A 14,145-nucleotide genomic window follows, 5' to 3' on the forward strand; every position below is an offset into this window, starting at 1 on the left:
TTGGTTGTGTGTGTAGATGTGTGGGATTTTAATAAGAGAACGCTTTTGGTGTTTGATTTCAAGCTTTTAGAGATTGAGGTCTTTTATTGGAAAAAAGGAAGGAGAGAGAGAGAGAGAGAGAGAGAGAGAGAGAGGTGCATGTGTGCAACACCATGTCATAGTTGTCACTTTGTGGTTGTTATATTAATGTAAGATAATGCTTTGATTAAATAAGCTAATTGTAAGAAACAAACTTGGCCTGATTGCCACTTTATGTAAGCGGAGACCTATGTATTGGACGTAAAAGCTTGCCACGTTTGCTAGAAAATATTAGCACATTCAAACAAATAATGTTGTAATAATTTTCTTGGAGTTGGAGGAATTCAATGAGATAACATGCTACACTTTTAATATGCAATATATGTGTTCAAGATATGAATTATTTTTGTGAAGCATATTTGGAGCATTCAAAATTAAATATAAGACTAGAAGACAAAATGGTAGAAACATTTGTGACTCCTAAAATGAAGCGAATTTCACAATGTATCATAGTACTGACTTGTATGGGATAATAGAAGCCAACACATCCCTCTAATATTTTGCAACATATTAAAAACCACCTAGACACTAGTAGTATCTAAACGGGACTAATGCTAGATAGAGTTCCACTAGGGTCGCATAAGCCATTTCCCATTACAAGTTTTTTTTGAAGGCCATATACCAAATATGAAATTGACGTCTACCAAGCTTCAAGTAAAAACTTTGACAATAACTGATCAATGACACCAGGTTACCAAGCCATATCCCAAACATGACCTACTTATTTGTCAAAGTAATGTGAAACAAACACATGAAATGGAGTGAAGCTTTGCTACACTAGGACATGGTAGTCTAAAAGTCTTGATACGATGGTTTGAAGTTCCAAAATTGAGATATCATCTTATGTGTCAAGGCATGAGCGCTGTGAAATGAAAATTGTCACCTTAGGTTTTGATGCATGAGAGAATCTACAATGTAGGTAGTGTGGAATAACTTGAAAATCTCATATGTTTTCCGCACCTTTATACATATGCATTTGCCATGCGAAAAACTATGCACCTAACTTTGATATTGCATGTGATTTTGAACCTCTTCAGTCAAGCGTGATACAACAGAAACACCAATGGTGGTGAGAAGTTTAAGCTCTTCTTCGAGGCAATTAACAGCAAGGAGATTATTTTGCAACATATAATATGTAATTGTATGGAACTAGTGGAGCATGAATATTTTAGTCATAAACATGTAGTTGTCCAGATCTCATCTTGAGTACCCTTCTTTATATTATTTTAGCCAAGACAAATGAAAAGCAAGATTAGCTCACTTTAAAGAGATGGTGGTCATTGTTCTATAATTAATAGAGATTTTGTGGGTTTGTCAGACTTGAAGGAATGTGTCATTCCAAGAGAATCAACAACATATCACTACCACAGCCATTTCCCTTCCGAAAAGACCAAATTTATGCTGAAAGGCAACAAGGACATTCTATGCAATGTCCAAAGAACAAGCACTGAACACTATCTGAATCAACCACAGGCCATTTACTATACGATTGAGAAGACAAGTTAACAAGTCTCCAAATTTAATTTAAAAAAAACGCACCCATAAAGCACCCATAATATATACGCCCACAAACTTATACTTGGAAGTGGCTTTAAATATGAGATCTCTTTGCTTATAAAATGAAGTCTTCTCCTAAAATACACCAGCAAGACATTAAGCAAAAAAGAAGATTAGCTCTGAAATGTAGAGGAATGGCAGTGCGATTTTTCCAATCCAAGCTTAGGAAATAATTCAAGAATAAGGAATAATGCAGGCTTCACAATTTTACATACAAAACAGGAGGCGGCGTTCATGACAATACTGGGTAGCTAGTGAGTTATTTTTTGGGAGAAGAATTTCTAAAGGATAGCCAAGATGTCTAAACATGTATACATTTTGGGACCCTCCCAAGTATGGGATTCAAAAGTAGCATCACTACCGAGCTAAATCATTAGATTTAACATGCAAACAAGAAACGAAAGCATACCATATCACTATATGCTTACAGTTTTGAATCGCCTTCATCAATGCTTCAGGGAAAGTAATGGCAGCAAAAACTTGTCCTAAAACTACTTACATAGGGTGAAAGCCAAATTCTCTCTTTTTTTGTGTGCAAGATGCTCAAAATAGTAAGAGAGATTATGGTGTAGCATGGGCAAAACAAAGAGCACCCAGAGGCTTTCGAACCAAACCTCCAAACCTATTTTCAATTAAATTTATAAAGCTTTGTCTGCCCCCTAAACCTAATTTCAAATAAATTTATAAAGCTTTGACTGCCCCCTACTGGCTCTTTTCCATTTCATTTTAGGGAATCTCCAGAGATGCCTTTCACTCGTAAGGTTCGCAAGCCACACAGAGTAGTTCTCCATGATAGAGAAAACCCAAGGTTGAACACGGGCAGCACAGACATTAGATTTTTTGGACTTCCAGCAAGCCAGTAAGCCACGCATTGTACACTGCCTATCCTCGCCCTCTTCCTAGCTTTATAAAAAAAAAGATGCAACCGTGCTTCCCCCGATGCCTGCACCTGCCACCCACATGCAGCCAGTAACCCTTGCCTTTGCACTCTCTCGTCCTTGTCATGCGCTGGGTGCGCCCATGCTCCGCCTCCTCATTCCTTCAGCATAGCATGCCACATCCCTTCCTCGCTTCTTGCGGGTGACCGTTCCCCCCAGCTGCCCTCCTCCCCAGCTCCACCCAGCTTTCCTTTCATTCATTTCCCCTAAATCCACAAAGGCATCTCCTTGAGATTCTGCTTAAAAAAATGGTTCCAAAATCGTGACGACCTATTACTCTTGCCATCCTAAAAAGAACTAAATTTATACACGCTTGATGTAATAGCTTTGCTCATTGTCTTTGAAACTTTGTCATTGCCCAACAAAAACATTTCATATGTGCCAACTACTCAAAACAATATGTTCATAAGCAAACAAACACTTCTGATTATAAGTCCCCATCTAAATAGAACTCCAAGAAGAAGTTCCATCTACAGTTGATGATTTCAAAGCTTGCATTATTCATTGTCACCGTAACAAATTTGACACTATCAGCTCGCATAAATGGACTTGCAATTTCATAATTGCCTACCTTCAACATATCTTTTACTTTCATGCAAGCTCCATTCTTTGCAACATATTGATGACTTAAACAAAAGACTATGTACATACCAAATGTCAGTAACGCCACAAAAGATAGATGCAAATGGAAAACCAGCATATAACACTCGTGTCAACAAAGCAAAGCATGTTTCAACTTGTGCTGGAAAAAGAGAAACTAAAAATGGTTTCCATAGTCTCCACCCCCCCTCGAATGCCCACATAATCAAGATACTTGTAGGCACAGAGCTCAAGCATCTAAAATATGCCCATTAAATCATGCCAAGAACAGTAAGGTCCTATTATGTGTGTGCTGTGTGTGAATATATCTTAACATTACATGCAAGCCTACTATGTTCAGTACCATGCCCTACCTATTACTCTCCCTCTTTAAGGTGTACAAGTCTTCGTATTTTGACTAGTGATAGCCCCCTCTCTCTCTCTCTCTCTCTCTCTCTCTCTCTCTCTCTCTCTCTCTCTCTCTCTCTCTCTCTCTCTCTCTCTCTCTCTCTATATATATATATATATATATATATATATATATATATATATATATATATATATATATATATATATATATATATAAAAAAGGTCCCCAACCACGTCACTAAGGAGTCACCCGCGAGCACCAAGATATCCTTATTTACCCCTATATACGTTTCCTCCTTTGTAAAATCTATCCTTTTTGTCTTACAAAACCCCCCTATTGTACACTCACGTGCCACCATACGATTTGAAATACCCAGGGCTTTCAGGGTTCGCAGCTAGCAAGAGTGGTTCTTCTTTTTTCTCGGAACAGTTCAGAAATAGGTAACGGATGTCTACCACCCACAGGCAAGGGAAAAGGAGAGCCACAATACTTCCTTTACAGAATGATAGTACAAGGTCGACTGAATGTAACAATAACATCAAGTCCTGGAGTTTTCTTGCCTTGCTATGGGCAAGAAATGTTCATAACCCTGGCCTTAAGACTATACAAAGCTCATCAAAAAATGCTATAATTACTTCAGCAACCCCAGGTCAGCCTTTGCACTGAGAAAATTAACTACTTTCTGTAACTGTGGAAAGGGAAAATAGAAAAGGAAACAAAAATCTCCTACCACTACAGCCTCCTCAAACTCGAAGAAAAGCTATTCATACAGAAGCTTCTTCAGTCTCTTGACCCCCTCTGCAGCTGTCTTGTTAGTAGGCTCAAAAACAAGAGCTTGCCCAAAATCTGCAATAAACAGAAACTTGACATCAGTAAAGGAGCTCATTGCACGACAAGTTGTGGTGCAAACAGTACTCCTCAAATACCTAATTTCCCAGCAATATATATATTCCGTCAACATCTCAGAGAGCCACACAAAAACTTTAGACCAGCTATCAGTAATGGGCTAGACGAGAATTCACACTTCTACAATCCTAACAATGCTTTGTTCTTTCCTTGCGTTAATGAAGCCTTTAACTTGTCAACTGGACTTTTCTCCTTCTTCAGACACTTTTCCGCAATGACCACTCTCACCACAACTAAAGCTCTTTCCTTGCTTGTACCACTCAGCCTTTTTCTCTACTGTCAACTGAGTCTCGGTTGACCGCTTCCCTTTAAGAAGTTCTTGACATTTTTATGACCCTTCATGGTCTCGTAAGAAGCTGGCTTTGATCCTGATGCATCATTAGCAAAGGTTAAAAATCCTGTGAGCGGTGCATTACCATCCTGTGCATGGACCATCATGCCTTGTATGGCCGTTCGTGCCAGTTTGGGACACCAAATTTGGGTACAGCCGGCAGCTGGTCCTGACCCAAATGCCACATGCAGCTGCCACATCACCTGCTGACATGGCTACTAAATCAGCTTGTCAACATCAGAAGGCCCCTGCTGCCATGTCAGCCATCTGTCACAGGGCTTCGTACCCCATCATCAGCCAGCCAGTTACCAGGCCACCACTCTGCCATGCCACATCATGACAACCCTTTCCCACTTTCCTCTGCCACCCTTGAAAACCCCAATCATTGGGCCACCATCCATCGACAGAGAATCGCTTCCGCAGAGGAGCTCATGTCCTGCACAAGGAATAATTTGACACAACCATGGGATGGAGCTTCAAAAAACTCTCACATCCGCGTTTCAAGATCTTGCTAACACATACCAAAATGGGATGTTTTGTAAACATCAAACACTAAATTGATAGGAGGCTCCCAATCATACGCTAAAAGAAAACTAGCAGGAAGTCGCACAATGAAGCAAACTCAAACCAAAAAGCCTCCCAACTGCATCATCAAAATACTGATAGAGCTCAATGTGTCTTAACTCCAATCCATTTTTTTGGCTCTGTTGCTATAGCCAGCTCACCATGACTAGAATGATCCTCAAGCATCTGAAACATAAACTTGACCATGGGAGTAAAATCTACCACCCTGGAACACTGGACCGTTTAAAATGTACTTAAGGAAAAATAAGACAGTCTGCAATGATCCATCTCTTAGCTATGACTAAGGAGTCTCCGCGGACCATAAGCGAAGAAACAACTCCAAAAAATCATCACGAGGGGATTCCTGAAGGCAAGACAAACAAGTCATCAGAGAGTGACACTCTCTCTGACCATGGGTGTCCACTCCCTCTAGCGAACTATATACAAATATCCATCTATAAGAGGCACACTGCAAATGACATCAGAGGAAAGTGTTTCAGAGTCTGGCCTCCGTGTGCTCTTCAGGCTTCTGCTTTCACCATTGTATCCAGCGATTTAGCGTGGATCTAGTACTTTGCACCAAACACAAGGGACACTTTACTTCACTTGAAAGAATGAACTGAACTGAATGAGAGAGAGAGAGAGAGAGAGAGAGAGAGAGAGAGAGAGAGAGAGAGAGAGAGAGAGAAATGAAATGAAATGAAATGTTATATTAACGTCTTCAAAAGGCCAAAGTGACCTATGAGACCAGAAAGTTACAATGCGGTGTATCTGATACAAAGTCAGATTAGTAAAATAAATTAAACTAGGATAACAAAATATAAATACTGCAGGATCCTAAACTAAGCAATACAATGTGAAGACAATATGGGAGGGGAGTAGAGATCCATCTTCATCTGCACTCTGGACGACGAAAGAGTATGGCTCGAATCCTTTGCTGTAGCCTCCTTCGAAACTGTGTAGCTCCTCTTCTCCATCGAGGTCGTCTAGATCTCCCTAGCTCCAATGCTCGGTCTATGAGAATGCCAATAGTGCGGGTAGACCTCTCCACTGTTGGCTGCTCCTCTGTCTGTTCTTTTGGGTGTACAATATCTAGTGTAAAGAATCTGTGATCTGTCTCTGGGGTTGTCTCTCTTCGGCTCTCCTCAGTAAAGTTTCTCTATGCCTGTGCAACTCAAGTAGATATAGCCCAAGACATCTCCGATCCTCGTAACTCATGACCCTAGATAGAGGCCCAAAACCTTCTCTGAATAGACAATGAAAACGGCCTCGTATCTCATAGTACACTGTGCAATGACATATGTAATGTACTTCTGTCTCTGGCTCTAGATGGCATAAGCTGCATATCCTACTATCTGCTGGTGTCCCTCAGAATCTGCCAGTCTCAATCTCGAGCTGATGTGAGGGCGTGCGTATCTGGCCAATGGCACAACGCAAACCATGAGAAAGATGCGTGTCCATATAGCTAGGTCGAATCACAAACCCATCCCCCGTGAGATGGAGAAGATGCTCTCTATAGAAAGCCATCTTTGTGCCCAACTCCTGTAACGGCTCTATCCATGTCCTCCTCGTGTCCAGCTGGATCAGATCATGACGAATAAGTCTATTAATCTCTACCCGTGTCAAAGACCTCAAGGGTGCCTGTAGAGAGTATTGAAAAGGAGGCAACCTGTCCATGGTGAAACCATGTGTCTGAAACCATGATGCCATCTATGCAAACCAGCATGATGTATCCCCATTAAGAGCTAATTGTCTGGAGGACTCTAGAGCCACCCTGGCATATCTGTCTCTGGTAGTATCCCACAGACTGTGTACAAAGGAGACTGATCTGGTAAGCGCCTCAATCTCCATGGGGGGGGGCAGCTAATTCCGCTCGAATGATATCATGCGGTACGGAAGCCTTGGCTCTAATTAGCCGAGAGATCATAGATACCAGGGGCTTCTCCATAGGCCTCCAGCCATCCTGGCCTATAGAAGGTCCCCAAACCTGCACCCCATATAACATAGTAGAAGCAACCAAAGTATCAAAGAGCCATAACTTTGTCCTAGGTTCCTGGGACTGAACCTGCGAACACATCCTCTCCATTCCTCCCAGAGCCGCACTAGCTCTAGTTAGTCTAGTCTCTGCTGCTCTTCTCAAAGAAAATCTCGGCCCAGTAAAGACTTACCCCAGGTAAGTGTATGCATCTGTATACTCCACAATCTCCTAACCATATTTGAAAGTAGGTACTGATCTCCTAATCCATTGCGGTGTGGTGTTAAACACCATAACCTTGGTTTTACCTAGGTTTCCACACAATCCACTATCCTCTGCAAAACAGCATAGTGCATCCAAATGTCGTTGCATACCTTCTCGTGAGTCTGATATCAGCACAATATCATCAGCATATAGCAACAATGGGATCCACGTCCCTGCCAGCTGGGCACCCCTGTCACCCTCTCTGTCAATGTACTCAGACACCTCATCAACATACATACCAAATAGATTAGGAGACAATGGGCAGCCTTGTTTCACTCCAATAGTAGAGTGAACTAAATCAGATACCCCTTCCGGAGTGCGTACATGTCCTACCACTGATCTGTACAAAGCCATAATCCCCCAAATCACCTCTATGGGCACCCCCATCTCTTGCAGTCTGCGCATCAATCGAGCTCTTGGTACCATGTCAAATGCTTTGCGAAAATCCACAAAGCTACAATAGATCCATCTCCCATGTGATCTGCCCTCCTCAATGATGGCCCTGAGTGTCAGAATATGATCAAGAGTAGAGAAACCCCTCCTGAAGCCGGCCTGACCCTTTGCTCGTACACCCTCGCCCTCTGCCCAATTATTCAAGTGGTTCTCCAAAATAGATGCATACAACCGTGCCAATGTGTGTCCAACTTTAATAGTGCGGTAGTTCCCAAGCTCTGTAGGGTCCCCAGCCTTGAAGATGGGCACAATATTAGACAACCTCCAAGTCTCAGGTAATCCCTCACACATGGCACGATTGAACAACACTGCAAGAACCTCCATCAACATATCCCTGGCATGTATAAAGTGCTCCGCTACTAGACCGTCATGATCATAAGCCTTCCTGGTCCTCATCCTGTCGATGGCCCTTTGTACCATCTCAGGTGTAAAGAAAGTGCTCGTAGCTGGGCAAGGCTTGGTAGGGTCTGGAAGGGGTTCCTATCCAGAAACCGTATATAATGATGTCGCATATAGGCCCCACACATCAAGTGAAGTAATCACTGGGGTTGGGAGTGCTCATGGAAGAGTTGCCATGCCTCTCCTGAGTCCCTACTCAAGAACATCTGATGTAAGTCTCGTTCCATCTGAGCTAGGTAAGCTCGCTTCTTCCGTCGCACAAGGCGTCGAAAAGCAATCCGAGACTGTCTGTAAGTGATGACTCCTAAAAGAAGATCCCTCTGAAGCTGGGCTCTCATCTCTCTGCATTCCTCATCATACCAACTATTCTGGGGCATGCTCCCAGAATGACGTCTCTTGCCCGGCTGAGTGTGTGGGTATGCCACTGATGCAGCCCCATATAGTGTCTCAGTCAATAGAGTGGTGCCCTCCTCTACTGAGAGGCCTGTATCATTTGTACCAATTGTGCCTTCCAATAGACGGTCCCAAATCTCCTCTCTATAAACGAAATCAGTCTCCGGAGTAAATGTATAGCGGCTGTGTGACTTGCCTCCTGATGTCTAGGTTGTACTATATTGAAATTTGACGGACAGTGTCAAGAGAGCATGATCTACACTATGCCCACTGGCCTAGCTCCCGCTGTGAGATCCTGAATGCAGGGGATAAAGCTCGGTTGTGTCATAACATAATCCACTGTACTGGCCCCATGTCTGTGTGGAAAGCATGTGAAACCGGCTGCTCCAGGAAATCGCTGTAAGCCATTAAGTATAGCTAATCCATGTGTAGTCATCATTTCCAGGAGGTATCTCCCATATTCCGTCTGCTCTCTATCATCTGAGCATCTGTCAAGTCCCAACTCACCCACATCCAGCTCTCTAAGCATCTCATCTGAAGTGTCGTAGAAGATTGTCTGCGAGTTGCCCGTTCGGGCATTGAAGTCCCCTAGGAGAATGATATCACCATGCCTAGAAAACTCCCATGTGTCATCATCTAGTATAGAGAAAGGCGACTGCCCTCTGGATGCAACATACACTGATGTACTCGGAGGAAAGTAACATATGGCAATATATAGGAATCGACCTGTGTCAGCTCTCAGTTTTACCCACATATATCTAGCATGATCATCTCTTCGTACAATATGGAGTAATGGTTGTAGTTCCTCTCTGAATAGCATTGCTACTCCTCCTGAACCTCTACTCCCATGCTCAGATCTCGCATTTGTCTTGTGAGCTGTCTCCCATCTGTATCCCACCACATGTGGCATCACCTGTCCAGGGGCTTGATGAGTCTCTGAGAAGAATACAATATCCTTGTCTTTGAAACTGTCCTCAAATGCACCCACGTCCAACCTCATAGACGCATTACAATTCCAGGTAGCCATCTTTAGCGTGGTCCCATATGTCTTGCACCGTCATGCAGTGCGCCGCTCTAAAATCACCACCCGTCCAACTCTATAGAAGGCCATCTTTCCCTTCTCCCTTGCCGCTGTAATCTCTGGCATTACCTCTCTCATATGTGCAAGCTGTGACAAAGTCAGGTCATCACCAAGGAAAATACCTATCTTTTTGAGAGTAGGCCTCTTCCTCAAGAATTCCTTCTTCTCTTCCAACGAGGGGAAGCATAGTATGAGAGCTCTCCCTTGTGAAGACTCTCCCGTGCCATCACTTTTCTTACCTACCCTCCATGCCTTTGTGTGCAGAGGCTTCTCCATCCCCATCATGGATGTAAGGCTTGTGACCTCTTTCTCCACATTGTGTATGTCCTTGAGACCAGTCACTCACATGCAGTGCTCGCATCCGCCTTCTTTGTTCCTCTTCGAGGGTCATGTTGATAAGCGTCGGTGTACAAGGAGTTTCTTGGCCTTTCCCTTTCTTGGCGACCTCAATCCATTTTTCGGCCTCGTCCGCCTTTTTCTGTGTCCTTGTTATCATCTCCGCCCATGAAGATGTCTTTGCCACACTCAATTTTTCTTCCTCTGTGATCATCCTTACCTGTTCCATGATTTCCTTGATTTCATCTATTACCGAGGGCTGAAATTCGCCTTCCTCTAGTCCACATCTTACTCTATCAGCGAGCTCCTGTTTGAGGGCTGAGACTTCGTCTTTGAGTGTCTGTATTTCTTCGTTAAGGCTCTCTTTCTCCTTCTTCCATTGTGCGCCTTCATTGAAGACCATCTGAAGGAGGTTGGCCTTCTCCTTCCACCATCCTTCCATCTCTGTTTTCCACTCCTTCATTTCCCTCTCCATCTGCGCCATCCGCTTGTTCGTTAGCATGAAGGTTGCCTTTGCTCGCGACTTGCAAACAAGTTAGACATTGACGGCATCCATGTCCTATGCAGAAGAGATTGCTTCCATGCTTTGTTGTTCAAGAGATGTATCGGGTTCACTTACCATTTCGCACACAGAACTTTCCACTGAAACCTACGCGTATGATGTCGCATATGATATCCAGCTGAGCTACGCGTATGATGTCTTCCCAGCTACATGTAGGATGCCTGATGTCACCAGCCAATGGCAATTCCATTTTTGTTTATTTTCTCTTTCTTTGGGGAATTTCGTTTGTTTTACCTTTTGGAAACACCCCTCTGGAAATCTAACTGCCTTGCATTGCATAGCCAGTGTGGAAGTGCTTAGAGAGAGTCCAAGCCTAAGGGCTAAAGAGCACTAAGGTTGGACAAGGACTATGGTTAGCCAAAGTGGGGTCATTGGCCAGCCAAAGCGGAATCCTTTGCTACATATCCTTTTCAATTCTGGGTGTGGCTGCAGTGTACAAAGAGGGTCAGATGACCTAGAAGAATGTAATGGCAGAAACTCCTAAATTTTAGGGACTGCTATTTTTGGACGGCAAAATGTCTTCGCGTCATTACGTGCAGTTTGACATGGGGATCATTTTGTTACTCTGTGGCCAAGTCAACAGAGGCTGCAGGTGAGAAATTTTTAGACCCGAGGATCTGAAGCGGGAAAATGCACAAATGAGTGACACTTGGCACTCTGAGGCCAATTTACTACTTAAAGAGAAGACAAAAACGTGATTTTCAGCTGTGAGCTCGTTTTTGAGTGTTGTCACAAGTGGGAGAGCTTCAATGGAGTGTTGGCTTACCCTCTATGTACAGTGAGGTGCAGGATGTCATGACCGGCACACCTCTCACTGCTCTCTCTCTCCCCTATTCTTTCTCTCTCCCCTATTCTTTATGGTTATGCCCCTCTAGTAGGCTCATCAGATTGACCATGTACAGTCTTGTGGTTTGATGCTCTATTGCTGAGACAAGAGCCTCCCTGAACAGGAACAGAAGTAGCTAACTGCTACTCCAAAGCAGGGAAACGAGAGGGTGATAACCTCTCAAGTAAACACACAAAAATCAGCACTGTTTTATTGCTGATTTTGGGCTGTTTTGGGACTGTTTTGTGCTCGGAATCATGCCAGAATCAAGGGGCACGTAGTCCAAGGCATTGGAAACAGTGCAGGGACAATTGACAGCTGAAATTAGGTCAAAACCAGGTCCTAACCAGAAAATACAGCGGTCTGAAATTTACTGTTTTGCAGCCGTATGGATGCCAGATGCATTGGGAACAGTGCCCAATTGTCAGAGAACCACTTCTGGGAAGTGTTGGGGCTCAAAACAAGTGAAAAACCAAAAATTCCAGTGAGCTGTAATTGCTCTTTTTGAGTTGGAATCAGAGGGTTTATGCCAGTGGAAGTGAGTTACAACAGGGGAATTGGTTTCGCGCAAGTTTTGGGAATGTTATGCTGCCGAAATTTGGCCAAATCAAGTGGTATCTAGTTGGATATAGACAAAGGATTCCCAGGACTCTACTTTGTAAATTTACCCTCTCAAAGTATAAAGAAATACCGAAAGGGACGTCAATTTTGGGGCCTACAGGTTGTCGGCGTCTACTCAGGGCATTCTAGCTTCCAAGCCGTGTGTGTATTCAAGTGTTAATTCCCGTTGCAGGTTTCCTTTGCAAAGTACTCTGTGTGTGTCTCTAAAGTAAAGAATTTCGGGTCAATTTTGGAGCCGTTGTGTTGCCAAAATTTAGCCAAAACAGGTGTTGTATTGCTGGATACAGATTAGGATTCCCAGAACTCTGATTTTTGCAAGTTTGGGGCTGTTTCGATGCCCTAAATCCTTCCAGATTCAAGGGACAACTAACCCAAGGCGCAGGGAACAGTGCAAGGGCTACAGGGAGCTGAAAACAGAGAAAAACCAGTCAATAACGAGAAATTACAGAGGCTGGTTATGCTCTGTTTTGGTCAATTAAAGGTGGAATCGGGACAAGGACAGTGGTCTCCTTAGGATTCCCTACTTGCAGACTGTTTTGGACAGGGTTCTGCGCCGTTATGCTACCCAAATTCCTCCAAACAGGATAGAAACTGCGGGATACAGGTTTAGTGCTATAAGCACTCTTTGTACTTCCTCTTAACTATAAAAGAATAAAGAAATACCGAAAGGGGCGCCTATTTAGGGGCCAATCTAGTGTCTGACTCGCATACAGATGCATTCTAGCATCTGTATCCCATTCCCCTCTCTTGTGACATTATAGCACAGATAGAATAGACGACTAATAATGGGTGAAAGCTAAATCAAGGTTTGAAGTAAAGTCTACCGCCCTTTTTGAAGTTAACAAGCCGGTTACACCTGACCTACGCGTAGAATGACGACCTACGCGTATGGTGTCTGTTGACCTACGCATATGATGACCCTCCTACGCGTATGGAGTAAAAGCGCCTACCTATGTGAATGTTTTGCCGCCTACAGGTATGATGATGCCGCCCGTGCGCTCTTGCCGACGTCTACGCGTATGATGTCTCCGTCGGTATTGTTTTCGCCTGCGTAACTGACCACCAGCTGCTGTCCAGCTTTTATGCAGTAAAACCTTATATGATAAGAGAGCCTTGCGCCAGATGCCTTAACTCCCAGCACTGCCCAAAGCTGTCCTGCTCATATCACGCAGCCCCTGGCTGCTTGAGAATGCCTGCAAGTGAAGGCTACCCGAAGGGTGCAAAGCATGTACCCTGCTGAATGTAGATGATGCACTCCCCAACGGGTCTGCCCCAGCTTCAACCCCTGTAGGAAAAGAGCGTCTACGCAATCCCCTGCTGGAGATAACCCGCGCAATCAACAAGCCCGCTCAGGGCGCAAAATGTACCTGCTCGGAGCCCCCATCTGAGGTACTGCTCCGCTGCAAGAGCTCGAGATAGAGCCCTCTGTGATATCCCGAGCACAGCCGTACTGTGGCTGCTCCGACCTGCAATAGTGTGCTGAAAACAGCCCTTCCAGGACGTGCCCTGTGGTATCCGAAAGCAGCCCCCGCTGGATGGGAGGCCTGCTGTATGCACCCGAAACCCAGGATGTAGGGGCGCAACCTGCTACCCCGCAACCTGCTCCTGAGAGAGAGAGAGAGAGAGAGAGAGAGAGAGAGAGAGAGACGAAATGTACTCTATGTATCCGTGTCGTACGCTAGGGTTTTCTGCTGTCTGTAGGGGCCCCTTCAACCTCGCGCTCAGCACCCCGCCAGAGAGAGAACTGTCCTCCTCGCTGCAGAGAGACCCTCGCGCTCAACCCACCAGAGAGAGAGAGAGAGAGAGAGAGAGAAAAGAAGCGAATTTTTAACGTAGTGGGAAACTATCCCAAGAGACCTCAAAGATCTATCCGACAAGAGTTGAACTCAAGCCTTGTTAGTCAAGAGGGAAA

At 44.2% G+C, this 14,145-nt stretch overlaps 1 protein-coding gene across 4 annotated transcripts in view; it reads right to left on the minus strand.

The window, feature by feature from the left end:
• Positions 1–1,973: 1,973 nt before the first annotated feature.
• LOC147439297 (translocon at the outer membrane of chloroplasts 64-like) overlaps positions 1,974–14,145 on the minus strand; it is a 108,344-nt gene continuing 96,172 nt past the window's right edge. For 2 of the 4 annotated variants that reach the window (XM_086485170.1, XM_086485167.1), the window contains exon 13: positions 4,001–4,368. In XM_086485170.1, the coding sequence (XP_086341296.1) occupies positions 4,283–4,368 (86 nt within the window). In that variant the 3' untranslated portion in view covers positions 4,001–4,282. Of the gene's footprint in view, positions 2,810–4,000; positions 4,369–14,145 lie in introns of those variants that run through there. The other 2 variants (XM_086485168.1, XM_086485169.1) reach the window with 2 other exon arrangements.

Source organism: Adiantum capillus-veneris, chromosome 16 (assembly GCF_014529385.1).
Source record: "Adiantum capillus-veneris isolate H3 chromosome 16, ASM1452938v2, whole genome shotgun sequence".
NCBI lineage: Eukaryota > Viridiplantae > Streptophyta > Polypodiopsida > Polypodiales > Pteridaceae > Adiantum > Adiantum capillus-veneris.